General features: G+C 44.0%; 1 protein-coding gene across 6 annotated transcripts in view; it reads right to left on the bottom strand.

Moving 5' to 3' along the window:
- Nucleotides 1-12,847, bottom strand: part of itga5 (integrin, alpha 5 (fibronectin receptor, alpha polypeptide)) — a 59,665-nt gene that overhangs the window by 13,170 nt on the left and 33,648 nt on the right. For all 6 annotated transcript variants that reach the window (XM_008319087.3, XM_025059037.1, XM_025059036.1 and 3 more), the window contains 16 exons: nt 8,663-8,763; nt 8,200-8,323; nt 8,057-8,118; nt 7,931-7,976; nt 7,714-7,839; nt 7,557-7,601; nt 7,338-7,381; nt 7,048-7,104; nt 6,485-6,537; nt 6,195-6,403; nt 5,554-5,745; nt 5,416-5,461; nt 3,767-3,880; nt 2,402-2,457; nt 1,930-2,087; nt 1,170-1,307 (listed from right to left, as the gene is read on the bottom strand). In XM_008319087.3, the coding sequence (XP_008317309.1) occupies nt 1,170-1,307; nt 1,930-2,087; nt 2,402-2,457; nt 3,767-3,880; nt 5,416-5,461; nt 5,554-5,745; nt 6,195-6,403; nt 6,485-6,537; nt 7,048-7,104; nt 7,338-7,381; nt 7,557-7,601; nt 7,714-7,839; nt 7,931-7,976; nt 8,057-8,118; nt 8,200-8,323; nt 8,663-8,763 (1,571 nt within the window). The remainder of the gene's footprint in view (nt 1-1,169; nt 1,308-1,929; nt 2,088-2,401; nt 2,458-3,766; nt 3,881-5,415; nt 5,462-5,553; nt 5,746-6,194; nt 6,404-6,484; nt 6,538-7,047; nt 7,105-7,337; nt 7,382-7,556; nt 7,602-7,713; nt 7,840-7,930; nt 7,977-8,056; nt 8,119-8,199; nt 8,324-8,662; nt 8,764-12,847) is intronic.

Raw genomic sequence — 12,847 nt, 5'->3', positions numbered from 1 at the left:
ACTCCTCAGCGAAACATATGGGAGGTATTAGCTCGGAAGAAAATGAGACTCTGTCGGGAACATTAACTCCATCTCATTTTTCGCAGCAGCTTGAAAAGAGTACGAGTTTGGCGGAGACAATGAAATTCTACATGGCCCACCGCATACTCTGGGAGCGTACGCACACATCAACAACGCGTCGAGTGTCTGATCAAAGCCTCGCCTGTGATGTGACAGTCAGCCTCTGCTGTTTATCTGCTGCAGCATTCGCACAGGCTGAAATAAAGATTAATGGAACGTGTTGGCAGCCTGACATTTCTCCCACTTATGTTTTATACACACACACACAAACACACACACACAGGCGGCCTTCATATTCAAAGTTGATATTTTAGCTCGTGCTCATCTCAAGGTCTATGGTTCAGCAACAGACCACATCTGTTGGAGGCCCCACAGCTTTGATATCCAGGGAAGGGCATCAATGACAGGGTTTAGTCCTGATCCAAAAGGAATAAGATAGAAGCAGACCAGCAGAGAGGGAGAACAGAGGGAGGGAGGGAGTCGGTGATTGCTATTCCCTAAATGCTGTCAGCCCCATGAGCAACTCACACATGGCGCACGGCTGCGTGCTGTGCCACAGCTGAAAGGATGCCCACATGTTGAGCTAGCTCCACTCGCTGCCAGAAGGAAAAAAAAACGGTGAAATACCGGAATATTTCAAGCAGATGAGCACGACTCCCAGCTGCACCCCTCCCTGGAATACGGATCAAACTGAAGGTTCTGGAAAGACTCACCTTGTGTGTGCTTGACTTACCCACAGCTAATTCTGCGAGTACAGGGAAACACTTCCCTCTACATGTGCCTTGTTTTTTTTTTTCATTTCGCAAACAGCTTTCCAGACACTCTGGACTTATTCCCAGCAGAACAGTTTAGGATGTAGATTAGAAAGAACAGCCTGGCTCTTTCATCAGGGACAGCGCACAGCCGGTGAATAGATGGCCAGTGATATGAGCAGTGATTAGTGGATGTGGCGGATGTACTTATCATCAGCTCACAGAACACGAGTCTCTCTCGCTCAGAACCACATGTACGTTATTAAATCACTGCACCGCAGGTTACTGATGGAGGTTTTGTTCTGTTGTATCCACGCTCCACAAACAGAAACAGACGTGTAACAAACACCCACTTACTTTTTGCTCTATCAGCGTGGCAGTCTGGTAGTTGAGGACGGGTCGTAGGCCGTGCCTGTCGGCCGCCGCCTCTGGGTCCAGGCTGTAGTTAAAGGCCACAAAAATGGAGGAGAGTTTGTCTCGGAATTCCTTCTCGTCCTGCAGACCAAGAACCAAAAAAAGAATTAGAATTTCTTAATCTGCATATCAGAGCATAAATATTTTAGTATAGTTATTGGTTTACTTTTATGCTATTTAATTTCATAATAGCTAATAACAGCTCCAGGGACAACATTTATTTTGTGCTCCTCTCAGATAATTTCTTTTTCAGATAAACACACCAACACAAAGAGTTATGTATTCACATTTTAAGTTTAAATCTTTTTACGTTTTTAATTTGGAAAAATTAAATTTAAATTTCTCAATGAAAAGAAGACAAAAATCGATGTCCAACGCCAGTCTATGAAAATCAAACCTTTAAGTAATTGTTGTCATACGTCTGTTTTTCAGTAATACTGAAGTCACTCTTCTCCCATGTACTTGTACTACACATGTACTCCCAACATACCCATCCATTCATCCTGACAGACATCAGCTATTTTAAACAATTTTTTCCACAAGTTTTGGCCTCCTCTTATCCACTCTGGCGCCCCCCAGAGGAGGTCACGTCCCACCAATTTTCTCACAACACGAGGCTCAAGAACAGCCTGCACTACATACTGTACAACGACACACACAAAGTCACAAAAGAGCTATTATTGGCCAGAGCTGGTAGCCATACCCTCAGGAAGATCTTTGTGTGGTTGCACACGCGCTCGCCATGGCGAACCTTCACCCTGCCCTGGAGCAAAGGCTGCTGGGAATCCAAGAACAGAGCCCTCCTCACAGCACCTTTCTGCTTGTGCTTGTGACTGTCGAGCTGCACTTCTACCTGGAAGTCTGGAACACATAAGGCACAGACAAATGAGCATTCATGGAGTGATGAATGCTGCTGGCTCGCACTGTGACGGCTCCATAAATACAGCACACTACACACTCTCAATGTAGTCACTGTACCGCAAAACAATGCACAAGGAACTTTTCCACACAGAGGGGTAAATAATAATTACAGATATGGATGGAGTGTAATACAGAACTTATTTAGCTTTTCTTTTTTTTTTTTTTTCAAATATTTCCATGTTATATTATATCGTCATTTTTTTTCAATATTTATCTGATTGTTTTCAGCTTCAATTGTGGAAGCGATGGCTCACCTAGAACGTCCTGTAGGTGCTTCCCATCTGCAAATATGCAAAAACTCAGGTTGACGCTGAAGGAGAAAAAAAACAGAAGTTTATTGTTATGTTGTTCAGAGAAGAGCCTTCACATGTCGCTCACTTTCCCCTCACGCCCCACAGTCCTACAGTACGATCCGCACATGGTTCGCATTTCAAGACATGGGGTGTAATGGGAATGCAACGGATAATATGCAAACAAAAAAATGCCAAGTGCTTAAAGATGTACTGGCATCTGACTGCCTTCACCAGCCGGGCTGATAAACAGTCCCGTCTCCATTTCCACCCACTGCTCCATCCCCACGTCCAACAGGAACAGCAGAGTTAAGACGGGTGAAATTGGACATTGACTGGGGTTTAACTGTTGGACAGTCCACGGCTGTCCATCTGGGCCTGTAGCCGTCTCCCATGACATCACCAACGCAACACTGTCCAAACTCCTGTAACCCCAAAAGACTAGTACAGACCCAGAAGACACAGAGCAAAAAAAAAAAAAAAGGTGCAGCAGTAAAAAGTGAGAATAACAGCAGGAGTGGAGTGGAAATACTAGGTAAAAAAAAGGGGGAAGAAAAGTGAATAATGATACAGAAAGACACAGTGAACAGAAGGACAGCTTTCAAATAGTAGTAGTAAAAACTTCGTGTACTCTTAGGTCTCCCTGTTTCTGCACAGCTGTGTGCACACGCTCACACAGTCTACGTGTCCTGATGTTTCCCAGCTGTGTTCAACCACCAAACAATATCTCATTCAAAGCAACTGCAAAAAAAAAAAAAAAGAAAACTTTCAGCCCCTCCTCACCCTCACTCCCTCACATTATCCCTGCTGCTCTCCTTTCACCCCGCAAAAACTACTCCTCATCACCAGGCAACGCATAATCAAGACACGTGTATACAAGAGTTTCCTTTATGGACTCAGACCTGGGGAGAAGTGGGGAAAACAGACACACCGTCGCCTGTTTCCTCTTCCCTCTCCTGGAACCGAATCCTGCAAGCATCCATTCGGAAGAGGTCAATAAAAATTGAAAAAAAACTGAAAAAAAAAGCTGACAATGCTGCTATTCAACGCGCTAACTCTCTGCCTTTTCAACAGAAACACCACAACGTACTGTTTTAAAATGAGGTCAGATAAGAAGAGTTCACAGGACAGATGACACCGTGACTGCTGATGCTGAGGATATTCCTTATCAGGGTTTCCTGCCAGGGCTGTGTTTATTTATGGGGGGAAATGGTGAAGCAACTTTTTTTTTTTTTTTTGGTTTTAGATAAAGTGATAACCAACAGAGCAAGCACTGAACTGGTGTCACATGAAACCAAACGACCGTTTGCATTTAAGCTGACCGCTCACCAGGAAACAGGAATGCTGGCGTTGCCACTGGGGACCATGCAGTTCCTCTCCTCGGGGTTGATCATGGTTGGGTAAACCGTCAGAGAGGCAGTGGTGTTGACTATCGGACGGGATCTGTGGACAATGAAGAAGAATCGACGTCAGGAGTTTTCATCTGGATTCATTACAAATAACAACATACAGTCACCTGCTTTTATCGACGTCAGGAGTTTTCATCTGGATTCGTCACAAATAACAACATACAGTCACATTTGTGTTTCTTTCCCAGTAATATTCAGACAAAAAACTTTTTTTTTTGTCATTTTTTTAATGTTGATTAATCTCAATGACTCATGATTAATCATGATTAATTGATAGACACTGTGTGATTAATCGGTTTTAAAAAGTTCATCCTCTGACAGCCATAATAAAGACATAATAAATATGACTATTGTTGGACAGCCATAATAAAGACATAATAAATAGAATTGTTAATACGTCAGAATAAACCAAATTAACTGACTGTAATTATTCGATTTTACCCTCAGAATAAAATTAAATGTAAAAAACCAGAGAGGATTGTTACCTACTGAGGTCAGATGTTTATATGTGTCAGACACTCAGTACTGTGGTAAACCACATACTTCACATCTATATTTGCTATATATTAGTGTTATGTGTTTACTTTTCAAACATTTGTATCTATTATTCCTGTCCTGGCTGTGGGGTTTTCCCACCATCACCCGGTGACTGCTGGGATTGGCCTTGATTCCTGTAGTAAGAGTCGAGCCTGATGAGGTGGGACACCCCTTTGGAGAAGCTCTAAAGTCCAGGATTTGTTGCTTCAATCCAAACAGGCTACTAATGATTCAAACACACGACCCTGGAGATTCCACCTAAATGCTTTAAGTGACTTGGACTCTGACTCAGAACCCGGGGAGTTAAACGCTGACTTCAAATTAGATTCTACTGTTGCTTCAACTCTGCTCCCAAACCCCGAGGACTCAACTTGAATTGTGCTTGAACTTTCGACTTGGCAACTCCGACTCTGACTTGGACCCAGACAATAAAGACCAGAGAACCACAGTACTTTAGAGAAGGCGGAGCCATCAGTGGTCCGTTACGAGAACAGGGCTTCTTAAATTGTTCACCTAAGTTCACTTGTAAGAAAACGACTTTAATGTTTAATGTTCTCAGAAAAATACATTTCATTCAAAATATGGATACAACTGTTTATTTGTCACAGTCTGCAGTGAAATATAGACAAATCACTGCCAAGACGGTGCTAATGCTAATGCTAATAGATTCAAACAGATATGATCACCATTGCCAAAAATACAACATAGATCATTCAGTGGTTTCACTCTGCAAACTGTTCTAAATATATCAGGGGTTTTATTCTTTTTTTTCAGACACATTACTACAAGTATTGCCAACATACTGTTTGGTTTCTTTTCAGAATTTTCTTCTTTTTTGTTTTTTCTTTTGGAACCATATGTTGCCAAAACTAAACTTGATTGCCTAGCAACAGACACTGGCTTCAAGCTGGGAATTGTGGTCCAAAATACGAATAATGTTCCTACAAGTACCATGTTACATACACATATACTGAAAAGTATACTCAACAAGGTTCAACAAGTGTATTTATTAAAATAACATAACAAACATACCTGTAGAGAACGGCTTTATCGGCACCAAAGGCACCAACGATGAGATCTGTTTAAAAAAAGAACCAGAGTTTAGTTCATATATAAACTCTACCAAAATGATGATAATCGTATACAGTAGAGACATCTGTCTTCAATCACCTGGGTATCCGTTCATGTCCAGGTCCTCGGCACCTCTGAGTGAAAACCCAAAACTGGGCGGTATGGTCCCAGAAGCCCACTGACCGACGATCACCTGAGATGGTTTATCCCTGAGTCCATCTGAGAAACCATTGTAGATGTAGACCAGCCCCTGACGGTCGTCTCCTCCAAATGGACAGCTGATGGCCACATCTGTGGGAAAAAAAAGAGTACAGTTCTTCATCACACTGTTACACCACATATTTACAGTACATGATTAATTCGTTAGGAAAAATACATTTAATTGCAGGTTTTTCAGTTCCCTTGTTGGTGGGACAACAGTGACGCTGCAACACACACTCCAACCCTGTAGGTGGAGCTAATGTAAGATGACGAACATTTGGGTTAATGTTGGCTACAGTAGTGTCGGTAAAAGAGCAAGATGGTAAGATTGTTATTTTCACGAACATTTGGGTTAATGTTGGCTACAATAGTGTCAGTAAAAGAGCAAGATGGTAAGATTATTATTTTTTTTGCTGTTACTATGTAACTAAGAATCTCATAAAATGACGTCCTACACCTACAAAATCTTACCAAGATTATCAGAAGCAGACAGACCTGGACCAAAGATGTAGGACAGTGGGTTTAAATCAAAACATTACCGTTATATCCGTCTTTGTCCAGATCTCCCAGTGGAGCAATGGTGCTGCCAAATCTTCCAAACGCCTGGTTGCCGGTCAAATGAGGTAGCCGTAGCTCCAGGTTCAGGGGGCTACGCTGTAGGTAAACATACACCCGGCCCATCTCGGCCAGACGGCCGTCGGAGCCTTTGACCATTAACATGGGAGCGCCCACCAGCACGTCAGTCAGGCTGTGACGACAGAAGGCAGATATGAGACGCACAAACACGGCAGAGTGGATCAGAGACAGCTGAGAGGCAGTCGACACTCACCCGTCGCTGTTGATGTCAGCAGTCGCCACTGCGTAGCCGAAATATGATCCCATCTATGAGTAAAACAGTTTTGTTTTTCATTAAATACATGAAATCTTACTTTCATATAATCATATTTTCACTATCATGCTTTCTGCATTACCAGGATTACAGTAATGCTTAAAGGAAACGTAAAGGCTTGATGGGTTTTACAGGTCGGGGTCTAGTTGGGGGGAGGGGGGGCTGCGTTTATTCCAGCATTAACCCATGAAACACACAGTGAAAAGCATGAACATTGTCGACGCTGTTTGAATTGCAACAAATTCCCTTGAAATAAGATTGATTTCGCCGACTTGTTTGACAAGCTCGGTGCTTTTTTTATTCCCACAATTGTTTACACAAATCGCCTCCAAACTTCAGCCTGGGTGATTAAACTTTACGGGCAAACAAAATCAATTATGAAAGAGTGGAGCAGAGAAAATGAATTTACAGTCAACTCACAGGGAATATAAAATGCAGAGAAAACATAGAAAGTGAAGCTTTTCAAAAATCCTTCACGTAGACGGGGGTTGTGTCCGACTCACCTGCTCACCAGTGAAGTTTATCATGATCTTCAGGTCTGTACCGTTCAGTATGGACACCTGCAGCACAGCAGTCACATGTGGTTACACCTCTTTTTATAGATTCTAATGTAAACACAGTCTTCGGCGTGGAATTCGCTGCAGAAATGCTGTAACTCCCACCGGGGCCGTATCGCTCTCTTCTCGTTCTGGTTTTTTTCTTTCCTGTATCAGTTCCAAGTCTACAGCCCAGCTCTCGCATTCTCAGGTGATCAAAAACCAAAGCCAGAACTAGGATGATTAAGCTTTCTTACCAAACCCCGAAGCTTGAGGCCTTTTGGAACGCCGGCCACGAAATCTGAGGTGAACAGAGACGAGGCAGATTGTTTTAGGAGAGAAGGAGAGAGGGACTCCAGTACTGATGGCATTTCCAGATCAATAATAACATAAATATTGCGGTGACTTCATCTTTGTGTTTACATCAACGCTAATATTTATAGCTGCCGCAATTTCTCCAATTTTTTTGGACTCACCTTCTGACTGATCACCGCTGAATTCCCCAACAGCGACGGAGTATCCTGATGAGTCAATGGAATACTGATGTTATCTCAGGCCCAGGTGAGTGGAACGATGTTTGTGTTGATGTGAGTTGATCTTACAAGCATTCGCTCAAAGGCAAAACTCTCTCACCTTGGTAGCTGTCGTCATATGCAACTTGGACTTGTTTGGTCTGGATCAGGTCCTTGACAGACTGCATGAAGTACCCCGGGTAGTAGGCTTTGATGATGTTCTCCTTGGCCGCGGAGATCACCTGACCTACAGTGAGAGGAAAAGGGAAATTGTTTAAAAATAGACATTGAACAGTCAAACTACTGGATGTTTATTTTTTGTGTAGTAGTTGACGCACCTTGCCAAAAGTAGCTGCCTGGTCCTCCCAGAACAACCTTCCCATCCTGAGAAAAAAAAACATATGACAATAAGAACCAATAATATCAAATGATAGGAATGATTCAGTATGGGAGGATGTTTTTACCGTTGTGAAGTCAGCACTAAATCCTCCCTGACAGTACCCCTGTCCCCCGGCCTCGCTGATTTCTATAAAAAATATCAAAAAGAGGGGCAAGGTTTAGGAAGTGGTTAAATATCTGGTGCGAGGTACGTATCGAAGTCTCTTACCTGTGCGACAGGGGGCATACTCTACAAATTTGGTGAAGTTATGCACTGAGAGGTAGCAGGTTCCTGTAGGGTCCATGTGGGCAACGTCTTTTTCAGTCCGCCAAGAGTAAAGAGGAGCGCAAGCCTGACGTGAAGGGAAGAGGAGGAGAAATGAGAGGGTTCACACAGAAATGGGAGAACGGGGGACGCTGTGACAAGTTGAGCTTCTAAGAGAAAAACGTTTTCCCGAGCTGTAACAATATCCCAGTGAACTCGGGGGGGGGGGACCTGTAATGAGGTCACGGTACATCTGGAGCAGTGTATCTAGTGACTCAACTGAGGTCACTACCAGTGCTATCAGCCTGAACAGCAGGCGGATCAAGAAAAAGACCGAGAGTGGCCATAATGTTGAACAGAGCAGAAACTTTACTCCTTCAAAACCCAGCCCCCGGAATCTTCCCCATGACCTAGAAGGTTCTCTTACCAGAATCGTGTCACCGTGGGAACGTACGGTGGCGCCGAACCATTGGTGAGACTTAAAATCAACCTGATGTTCTGTGTTGTTGAGTGAAACAGTGCGATCCCCTGAGAAAAACACAAGAAAATGATTTATAGTTACTACGGAGAAAACATGCATTCCTTCAGCTGGACGTTCACCGTCCCAAATCCCTCTTCCTCTCCCTCCCAAGTCCTTGGAAACATCTGGACTGTAATTGGCAGACAGCAGGCCTCGGGACTTCAGTTCCACGATTTTTCATGCATAGAAAAGTGTGAATTTGAACAGATTGGTATTCGTTGCACGGCTTTTGTAGTTGATCCCAGATTGGCTGAGTTTGACGGGGTGGGCTTAACCTCCCTGACCTTTTTACCGTGTTTGACCACCTGGCCACTGACAGAGCAGGCAGCAGGTGACGTGACAGATGGTCAGAGGAGTCAGGTTTAAACACATCTTTATTGGAAGACAGACCACTGATGGGAGACAGACTGAAATCCAAACAAATTGATTTGGCCCAACTCGCAGTCTCACCACAGCAACGCTGAGGGCTGAAGTGAAAAAACCTGACTCCAAGTCTAAGCATTTTGTGAAACCACTACACCTTGGACTTTTCTCTCTCTCTCTCTCTCAGACACGTTTCTTCTCTGCGGATGTCATGAAACCGGGGCGGAGTTGAGAGTGAGTTCAGCAGCATCTCTCAGGGAGCGATAACTGATAGATACAAAGGATCGCGACCTGTTTGGATGTGAAGAAAGCAGCCTGGGCTCGGCCTCCCTATCCCGTCTGCCTGGCCCTGCTCTGTATTTCCAGCCAAAAAGGCAGCCAGGAGCTGAGGGCGAAGGCCTCCTCCGTGTCTTTATGGAAACAACGACGTGACTGATGTCCAAGGAAAACATACACACTACGGCCTTGGCCTCCTCGTAACAACTCCTCAGTAATCTCTGTGAAGGCCCACGCTTCTCTTTCATTCGGCCTCACTGTGCCTCCAGTATTATCTCCATCGCCTTGTTCAATTTTTCTAACCACCAAGAATTTTAATTTCCAAAACGTTTTTCTCTGTTCCATTCAGAAAGCAGCACCTCCTCCTCCTCCTCCTCCTTCTAAGCAGAGATTAGAGTTTTTTAATAACCAGCCTGTATTTCTGCTTAATCTCCATGTCTGGCCTTTCCTGCCCACGTTATTCATCATGGTCCAACAGCAGCCACCCTAACCCCCCCGCCCCCTCCCGCCATCCGTCCTCCTCCAGTGTGGTACATGTTCAGAAGTCCATGTGTGAAAACAACAGGCAATCACATAAGCACTTCTCCAAACTGCTCCATATGATCCTGTTACTTTAACTAATCTGCCTCAGCAGCCGGCTACTTCTTTTTAAACTACACACACCTCTACAATATTTTCCTAACTCAGGTGCCAGTGTTTTTATTAGACCGGTACAAACCCACCCTCCCACGTTGGGTTCTCAAACTTTTTTGGTCATTCCCCCAACCTGCCCCGTCGCCCCAACAAAAACTTGACCAACCGTCATATTTTATAATGAATTTTTAAATAATTGCAGTTGTGTCATCATCATTTGAACCTTGAAAATCACCTCCCGTTTGTCAGAGTACGTTAAGGTTACTGTTAGAGAAACAAGGTAACGTGGTCACATGGCAGTGCTAACTCTGTCGCTCCTATTATGGGCAGTGAACAGCTCTGTTTGTTGTCTGTGTGAGGCGACTGAAGGCCGACAGCTGGAGTCACGTGAAAAGCACTCGGATGAAAACGGAGGAGATTCAGAGGAGAAGCCAGACACAGGCCACAATAACATGTCATCTGACCAACGTCGCCGTGGGAAGCCGGGACGTGACACGGTGCCCGACACGACTTCCCATGGGACCCACAGAGCGGTGTTGGGGTCTGGACTGCATCCATACAGACCAACCATCCCCTTTGAAGTGTGTGTGACAGGACAGTCATTAGTGGGGTGACAGCCTTTACCATTGTGTGTGTGTGTGTGTGTGTAACTCGTGTGGGGTTGAAGACAAATGGCAAAATTCACTCATCACATCAGCTGTCCCAATAAGAGGAGCAGGAGACAGCAGGAGAGCACAGGGGGACCGACCGGGCAGAACAAGGCTCTAGTTTCTCTTGCCCCCCTCCCCGGCCCCCCCGCCTGGTCTTCTTACCCTCCCTGTTTTTTTATCCCATCCTGCATGTACCCACCCCCGCCCTCTCCCCGCCGCTGCCCTTCCTACCCCATCCGTCTCTCAGATAGACAGGCTGTTATCTCAGTGGAAGAGGAAGTGGATGGGAGGAGGCCTCTGACCATTTTGACCTAATTAGAAGAGTTAATTAAGAGGAGCTGTGTCCTGTGTCAGAGCTCAAACACAGTGAGACCTAGGACGCCACGTTTTAAAAATACTCCAGGTCCACGCAGTTAAACATTCCTTCAGTTTAAGTTTTAGAAACATGGTGAGAAATAGATGTCCAACACATTGGGGCAAAGAGATGGGTATAAAATGTGTGTGTTAACAGAGAGCTTTAACACCGTTATAACCCTAACCCACTTCATCTACTTCTGAGCAACTCAGGTTATGTGTAGGAGGAGAAGTCAAACTGTTCCAATACCAGAAGAGAGAAAAAAAAATCAAAGCTATTTTTGTACAATTCCTCCCTTTAAGAATAAACATTTCTGCTATTTCCATCAGAGTTCCTTTTTTTTGTAGAATTCTGGGGGACATCTTTCGCACAGATCGGTTCACGATCTGTTTCTTTGTCTTGAATAAAGACTGAACTCCCTTCTACCTTCTTTCAAGTTTTGGGAAAAGACGAATCAAAAGATGGAGCGGGATCAGACAGAGATTCAATCATTTTAACAGGTCTTCTATTGAAGTGTGTTCTGATCAATCCAACGATAAAACTATTTCGAGAGCCATGACAGAAACCTTAAGGCATCAGAACTTTTCAACATAAAAGTTCTGACCTTCTTATATCCTGGTAGAATGCACAAAAACAACACTTAATAAACCGCAAGAATTCGTTATATTCGCTTCCAAATGTTTATGAAAATCTCACTAAGACGATCTCTTTTTGGCCATTTTGTGAATGAATAACTTCTGTGTACTTTTGGTTGTTGTCACTCTTTTAGAAAGCGTACCAACGTTTCTAGAACTGGAGTACAAAACCGCGAGCTTCATCAATGAATGTATTTGTTTTTATGGCTCCACACTTAACTATCAACATTGTCAGAGAAAACGGTCACAGCTAGACTGAATGGATTCGCTGCAGTAAATGTCATCCATTGAACAGCTGTTTGGCTCAGGCACGGTGGCGAGCAGATGTCCGTGTATTGAATTTTTCTCCGTTGTACGGTCGCTCCGCTACGATCCAGATGTCAGAACCGACTCTGGCGCTCTAATCAGTTCCTTCAAAGACTTTTTAAAAATCTGAAGGACACTCTCTGACAACCCAGGGGACTAACGTTCACCATGAGGCCTCTGTGCGTGCACATGACATCTCCCTCAGTGGCCTCCGGCCAGCACTGAAGGATGTGCAACACATTTGAAGCTGCGCAGAATCAGTGCAAAGATAGAGAGGGTATCAAGCAACAACTTCTAACGAAGGAATTTCTTTTTACACCGGGCTTGAAAACATTCAGGAAAAGATAGAGAGGGTATCAAGCAACAACATCTAACGAAGGAATTTTACACCAGGCTTGAAAACATTCAGGGTAATAAAAAAAAATATATAGTGTATATAAAATTTGAGCTGTGTCGTCCTTGATGCTTTTTGTACCTGTTTTCAGTCACGACATGTTTGTTTTTTCTCTCTAATTTGCCCCTATCCTCACTCCATTGTTGTTCAAAACAAACAGACGGATATATTGTCATCTCGCTGAAATGTGGATCCGCTTACTCAGGCCACCTTACACACTTCCTCCAGAGATCCTCCACAGCTACTTTACTCACATCTGACTAATCCTGATCCTTTTGTCAGGACCGACGGTGTCTGATTCACCTGTCATACCAACAGGACATTTCTTTGTGTGACACATTTGTTTATTGGCCCCTTATCTCACGATAGCTTCCTGGGGCAAACCAACACAAACACGAAACGAAAGAATGAGGGAGTGTCCGGCAAAAATCCCTTCAACACTTCATTATCCTTTTCTCCCCCCCACAAAGAGCAGACAAA

The sequence above is a fragment of the Cynoglossus semilaevis genome, chromosome 10 (genome assembly GCF_000523025.1).
Source record: "Cynoglossus semilaevis isolate Cse_v1.0 chromosome 10, Cse_v1.0, whole genome shotgun sequence".
Classification (NCBI taxonomy): Eukaryota; Metazoa; Chordata; class Actinopteri; order Pleuronectiformes; family Cynoglossidae; genus Cynoglossus; species Cynoglossus semilaevis.
This window is presented reverse-complemented; position numbering and strand designations above follow the sequence as displayed.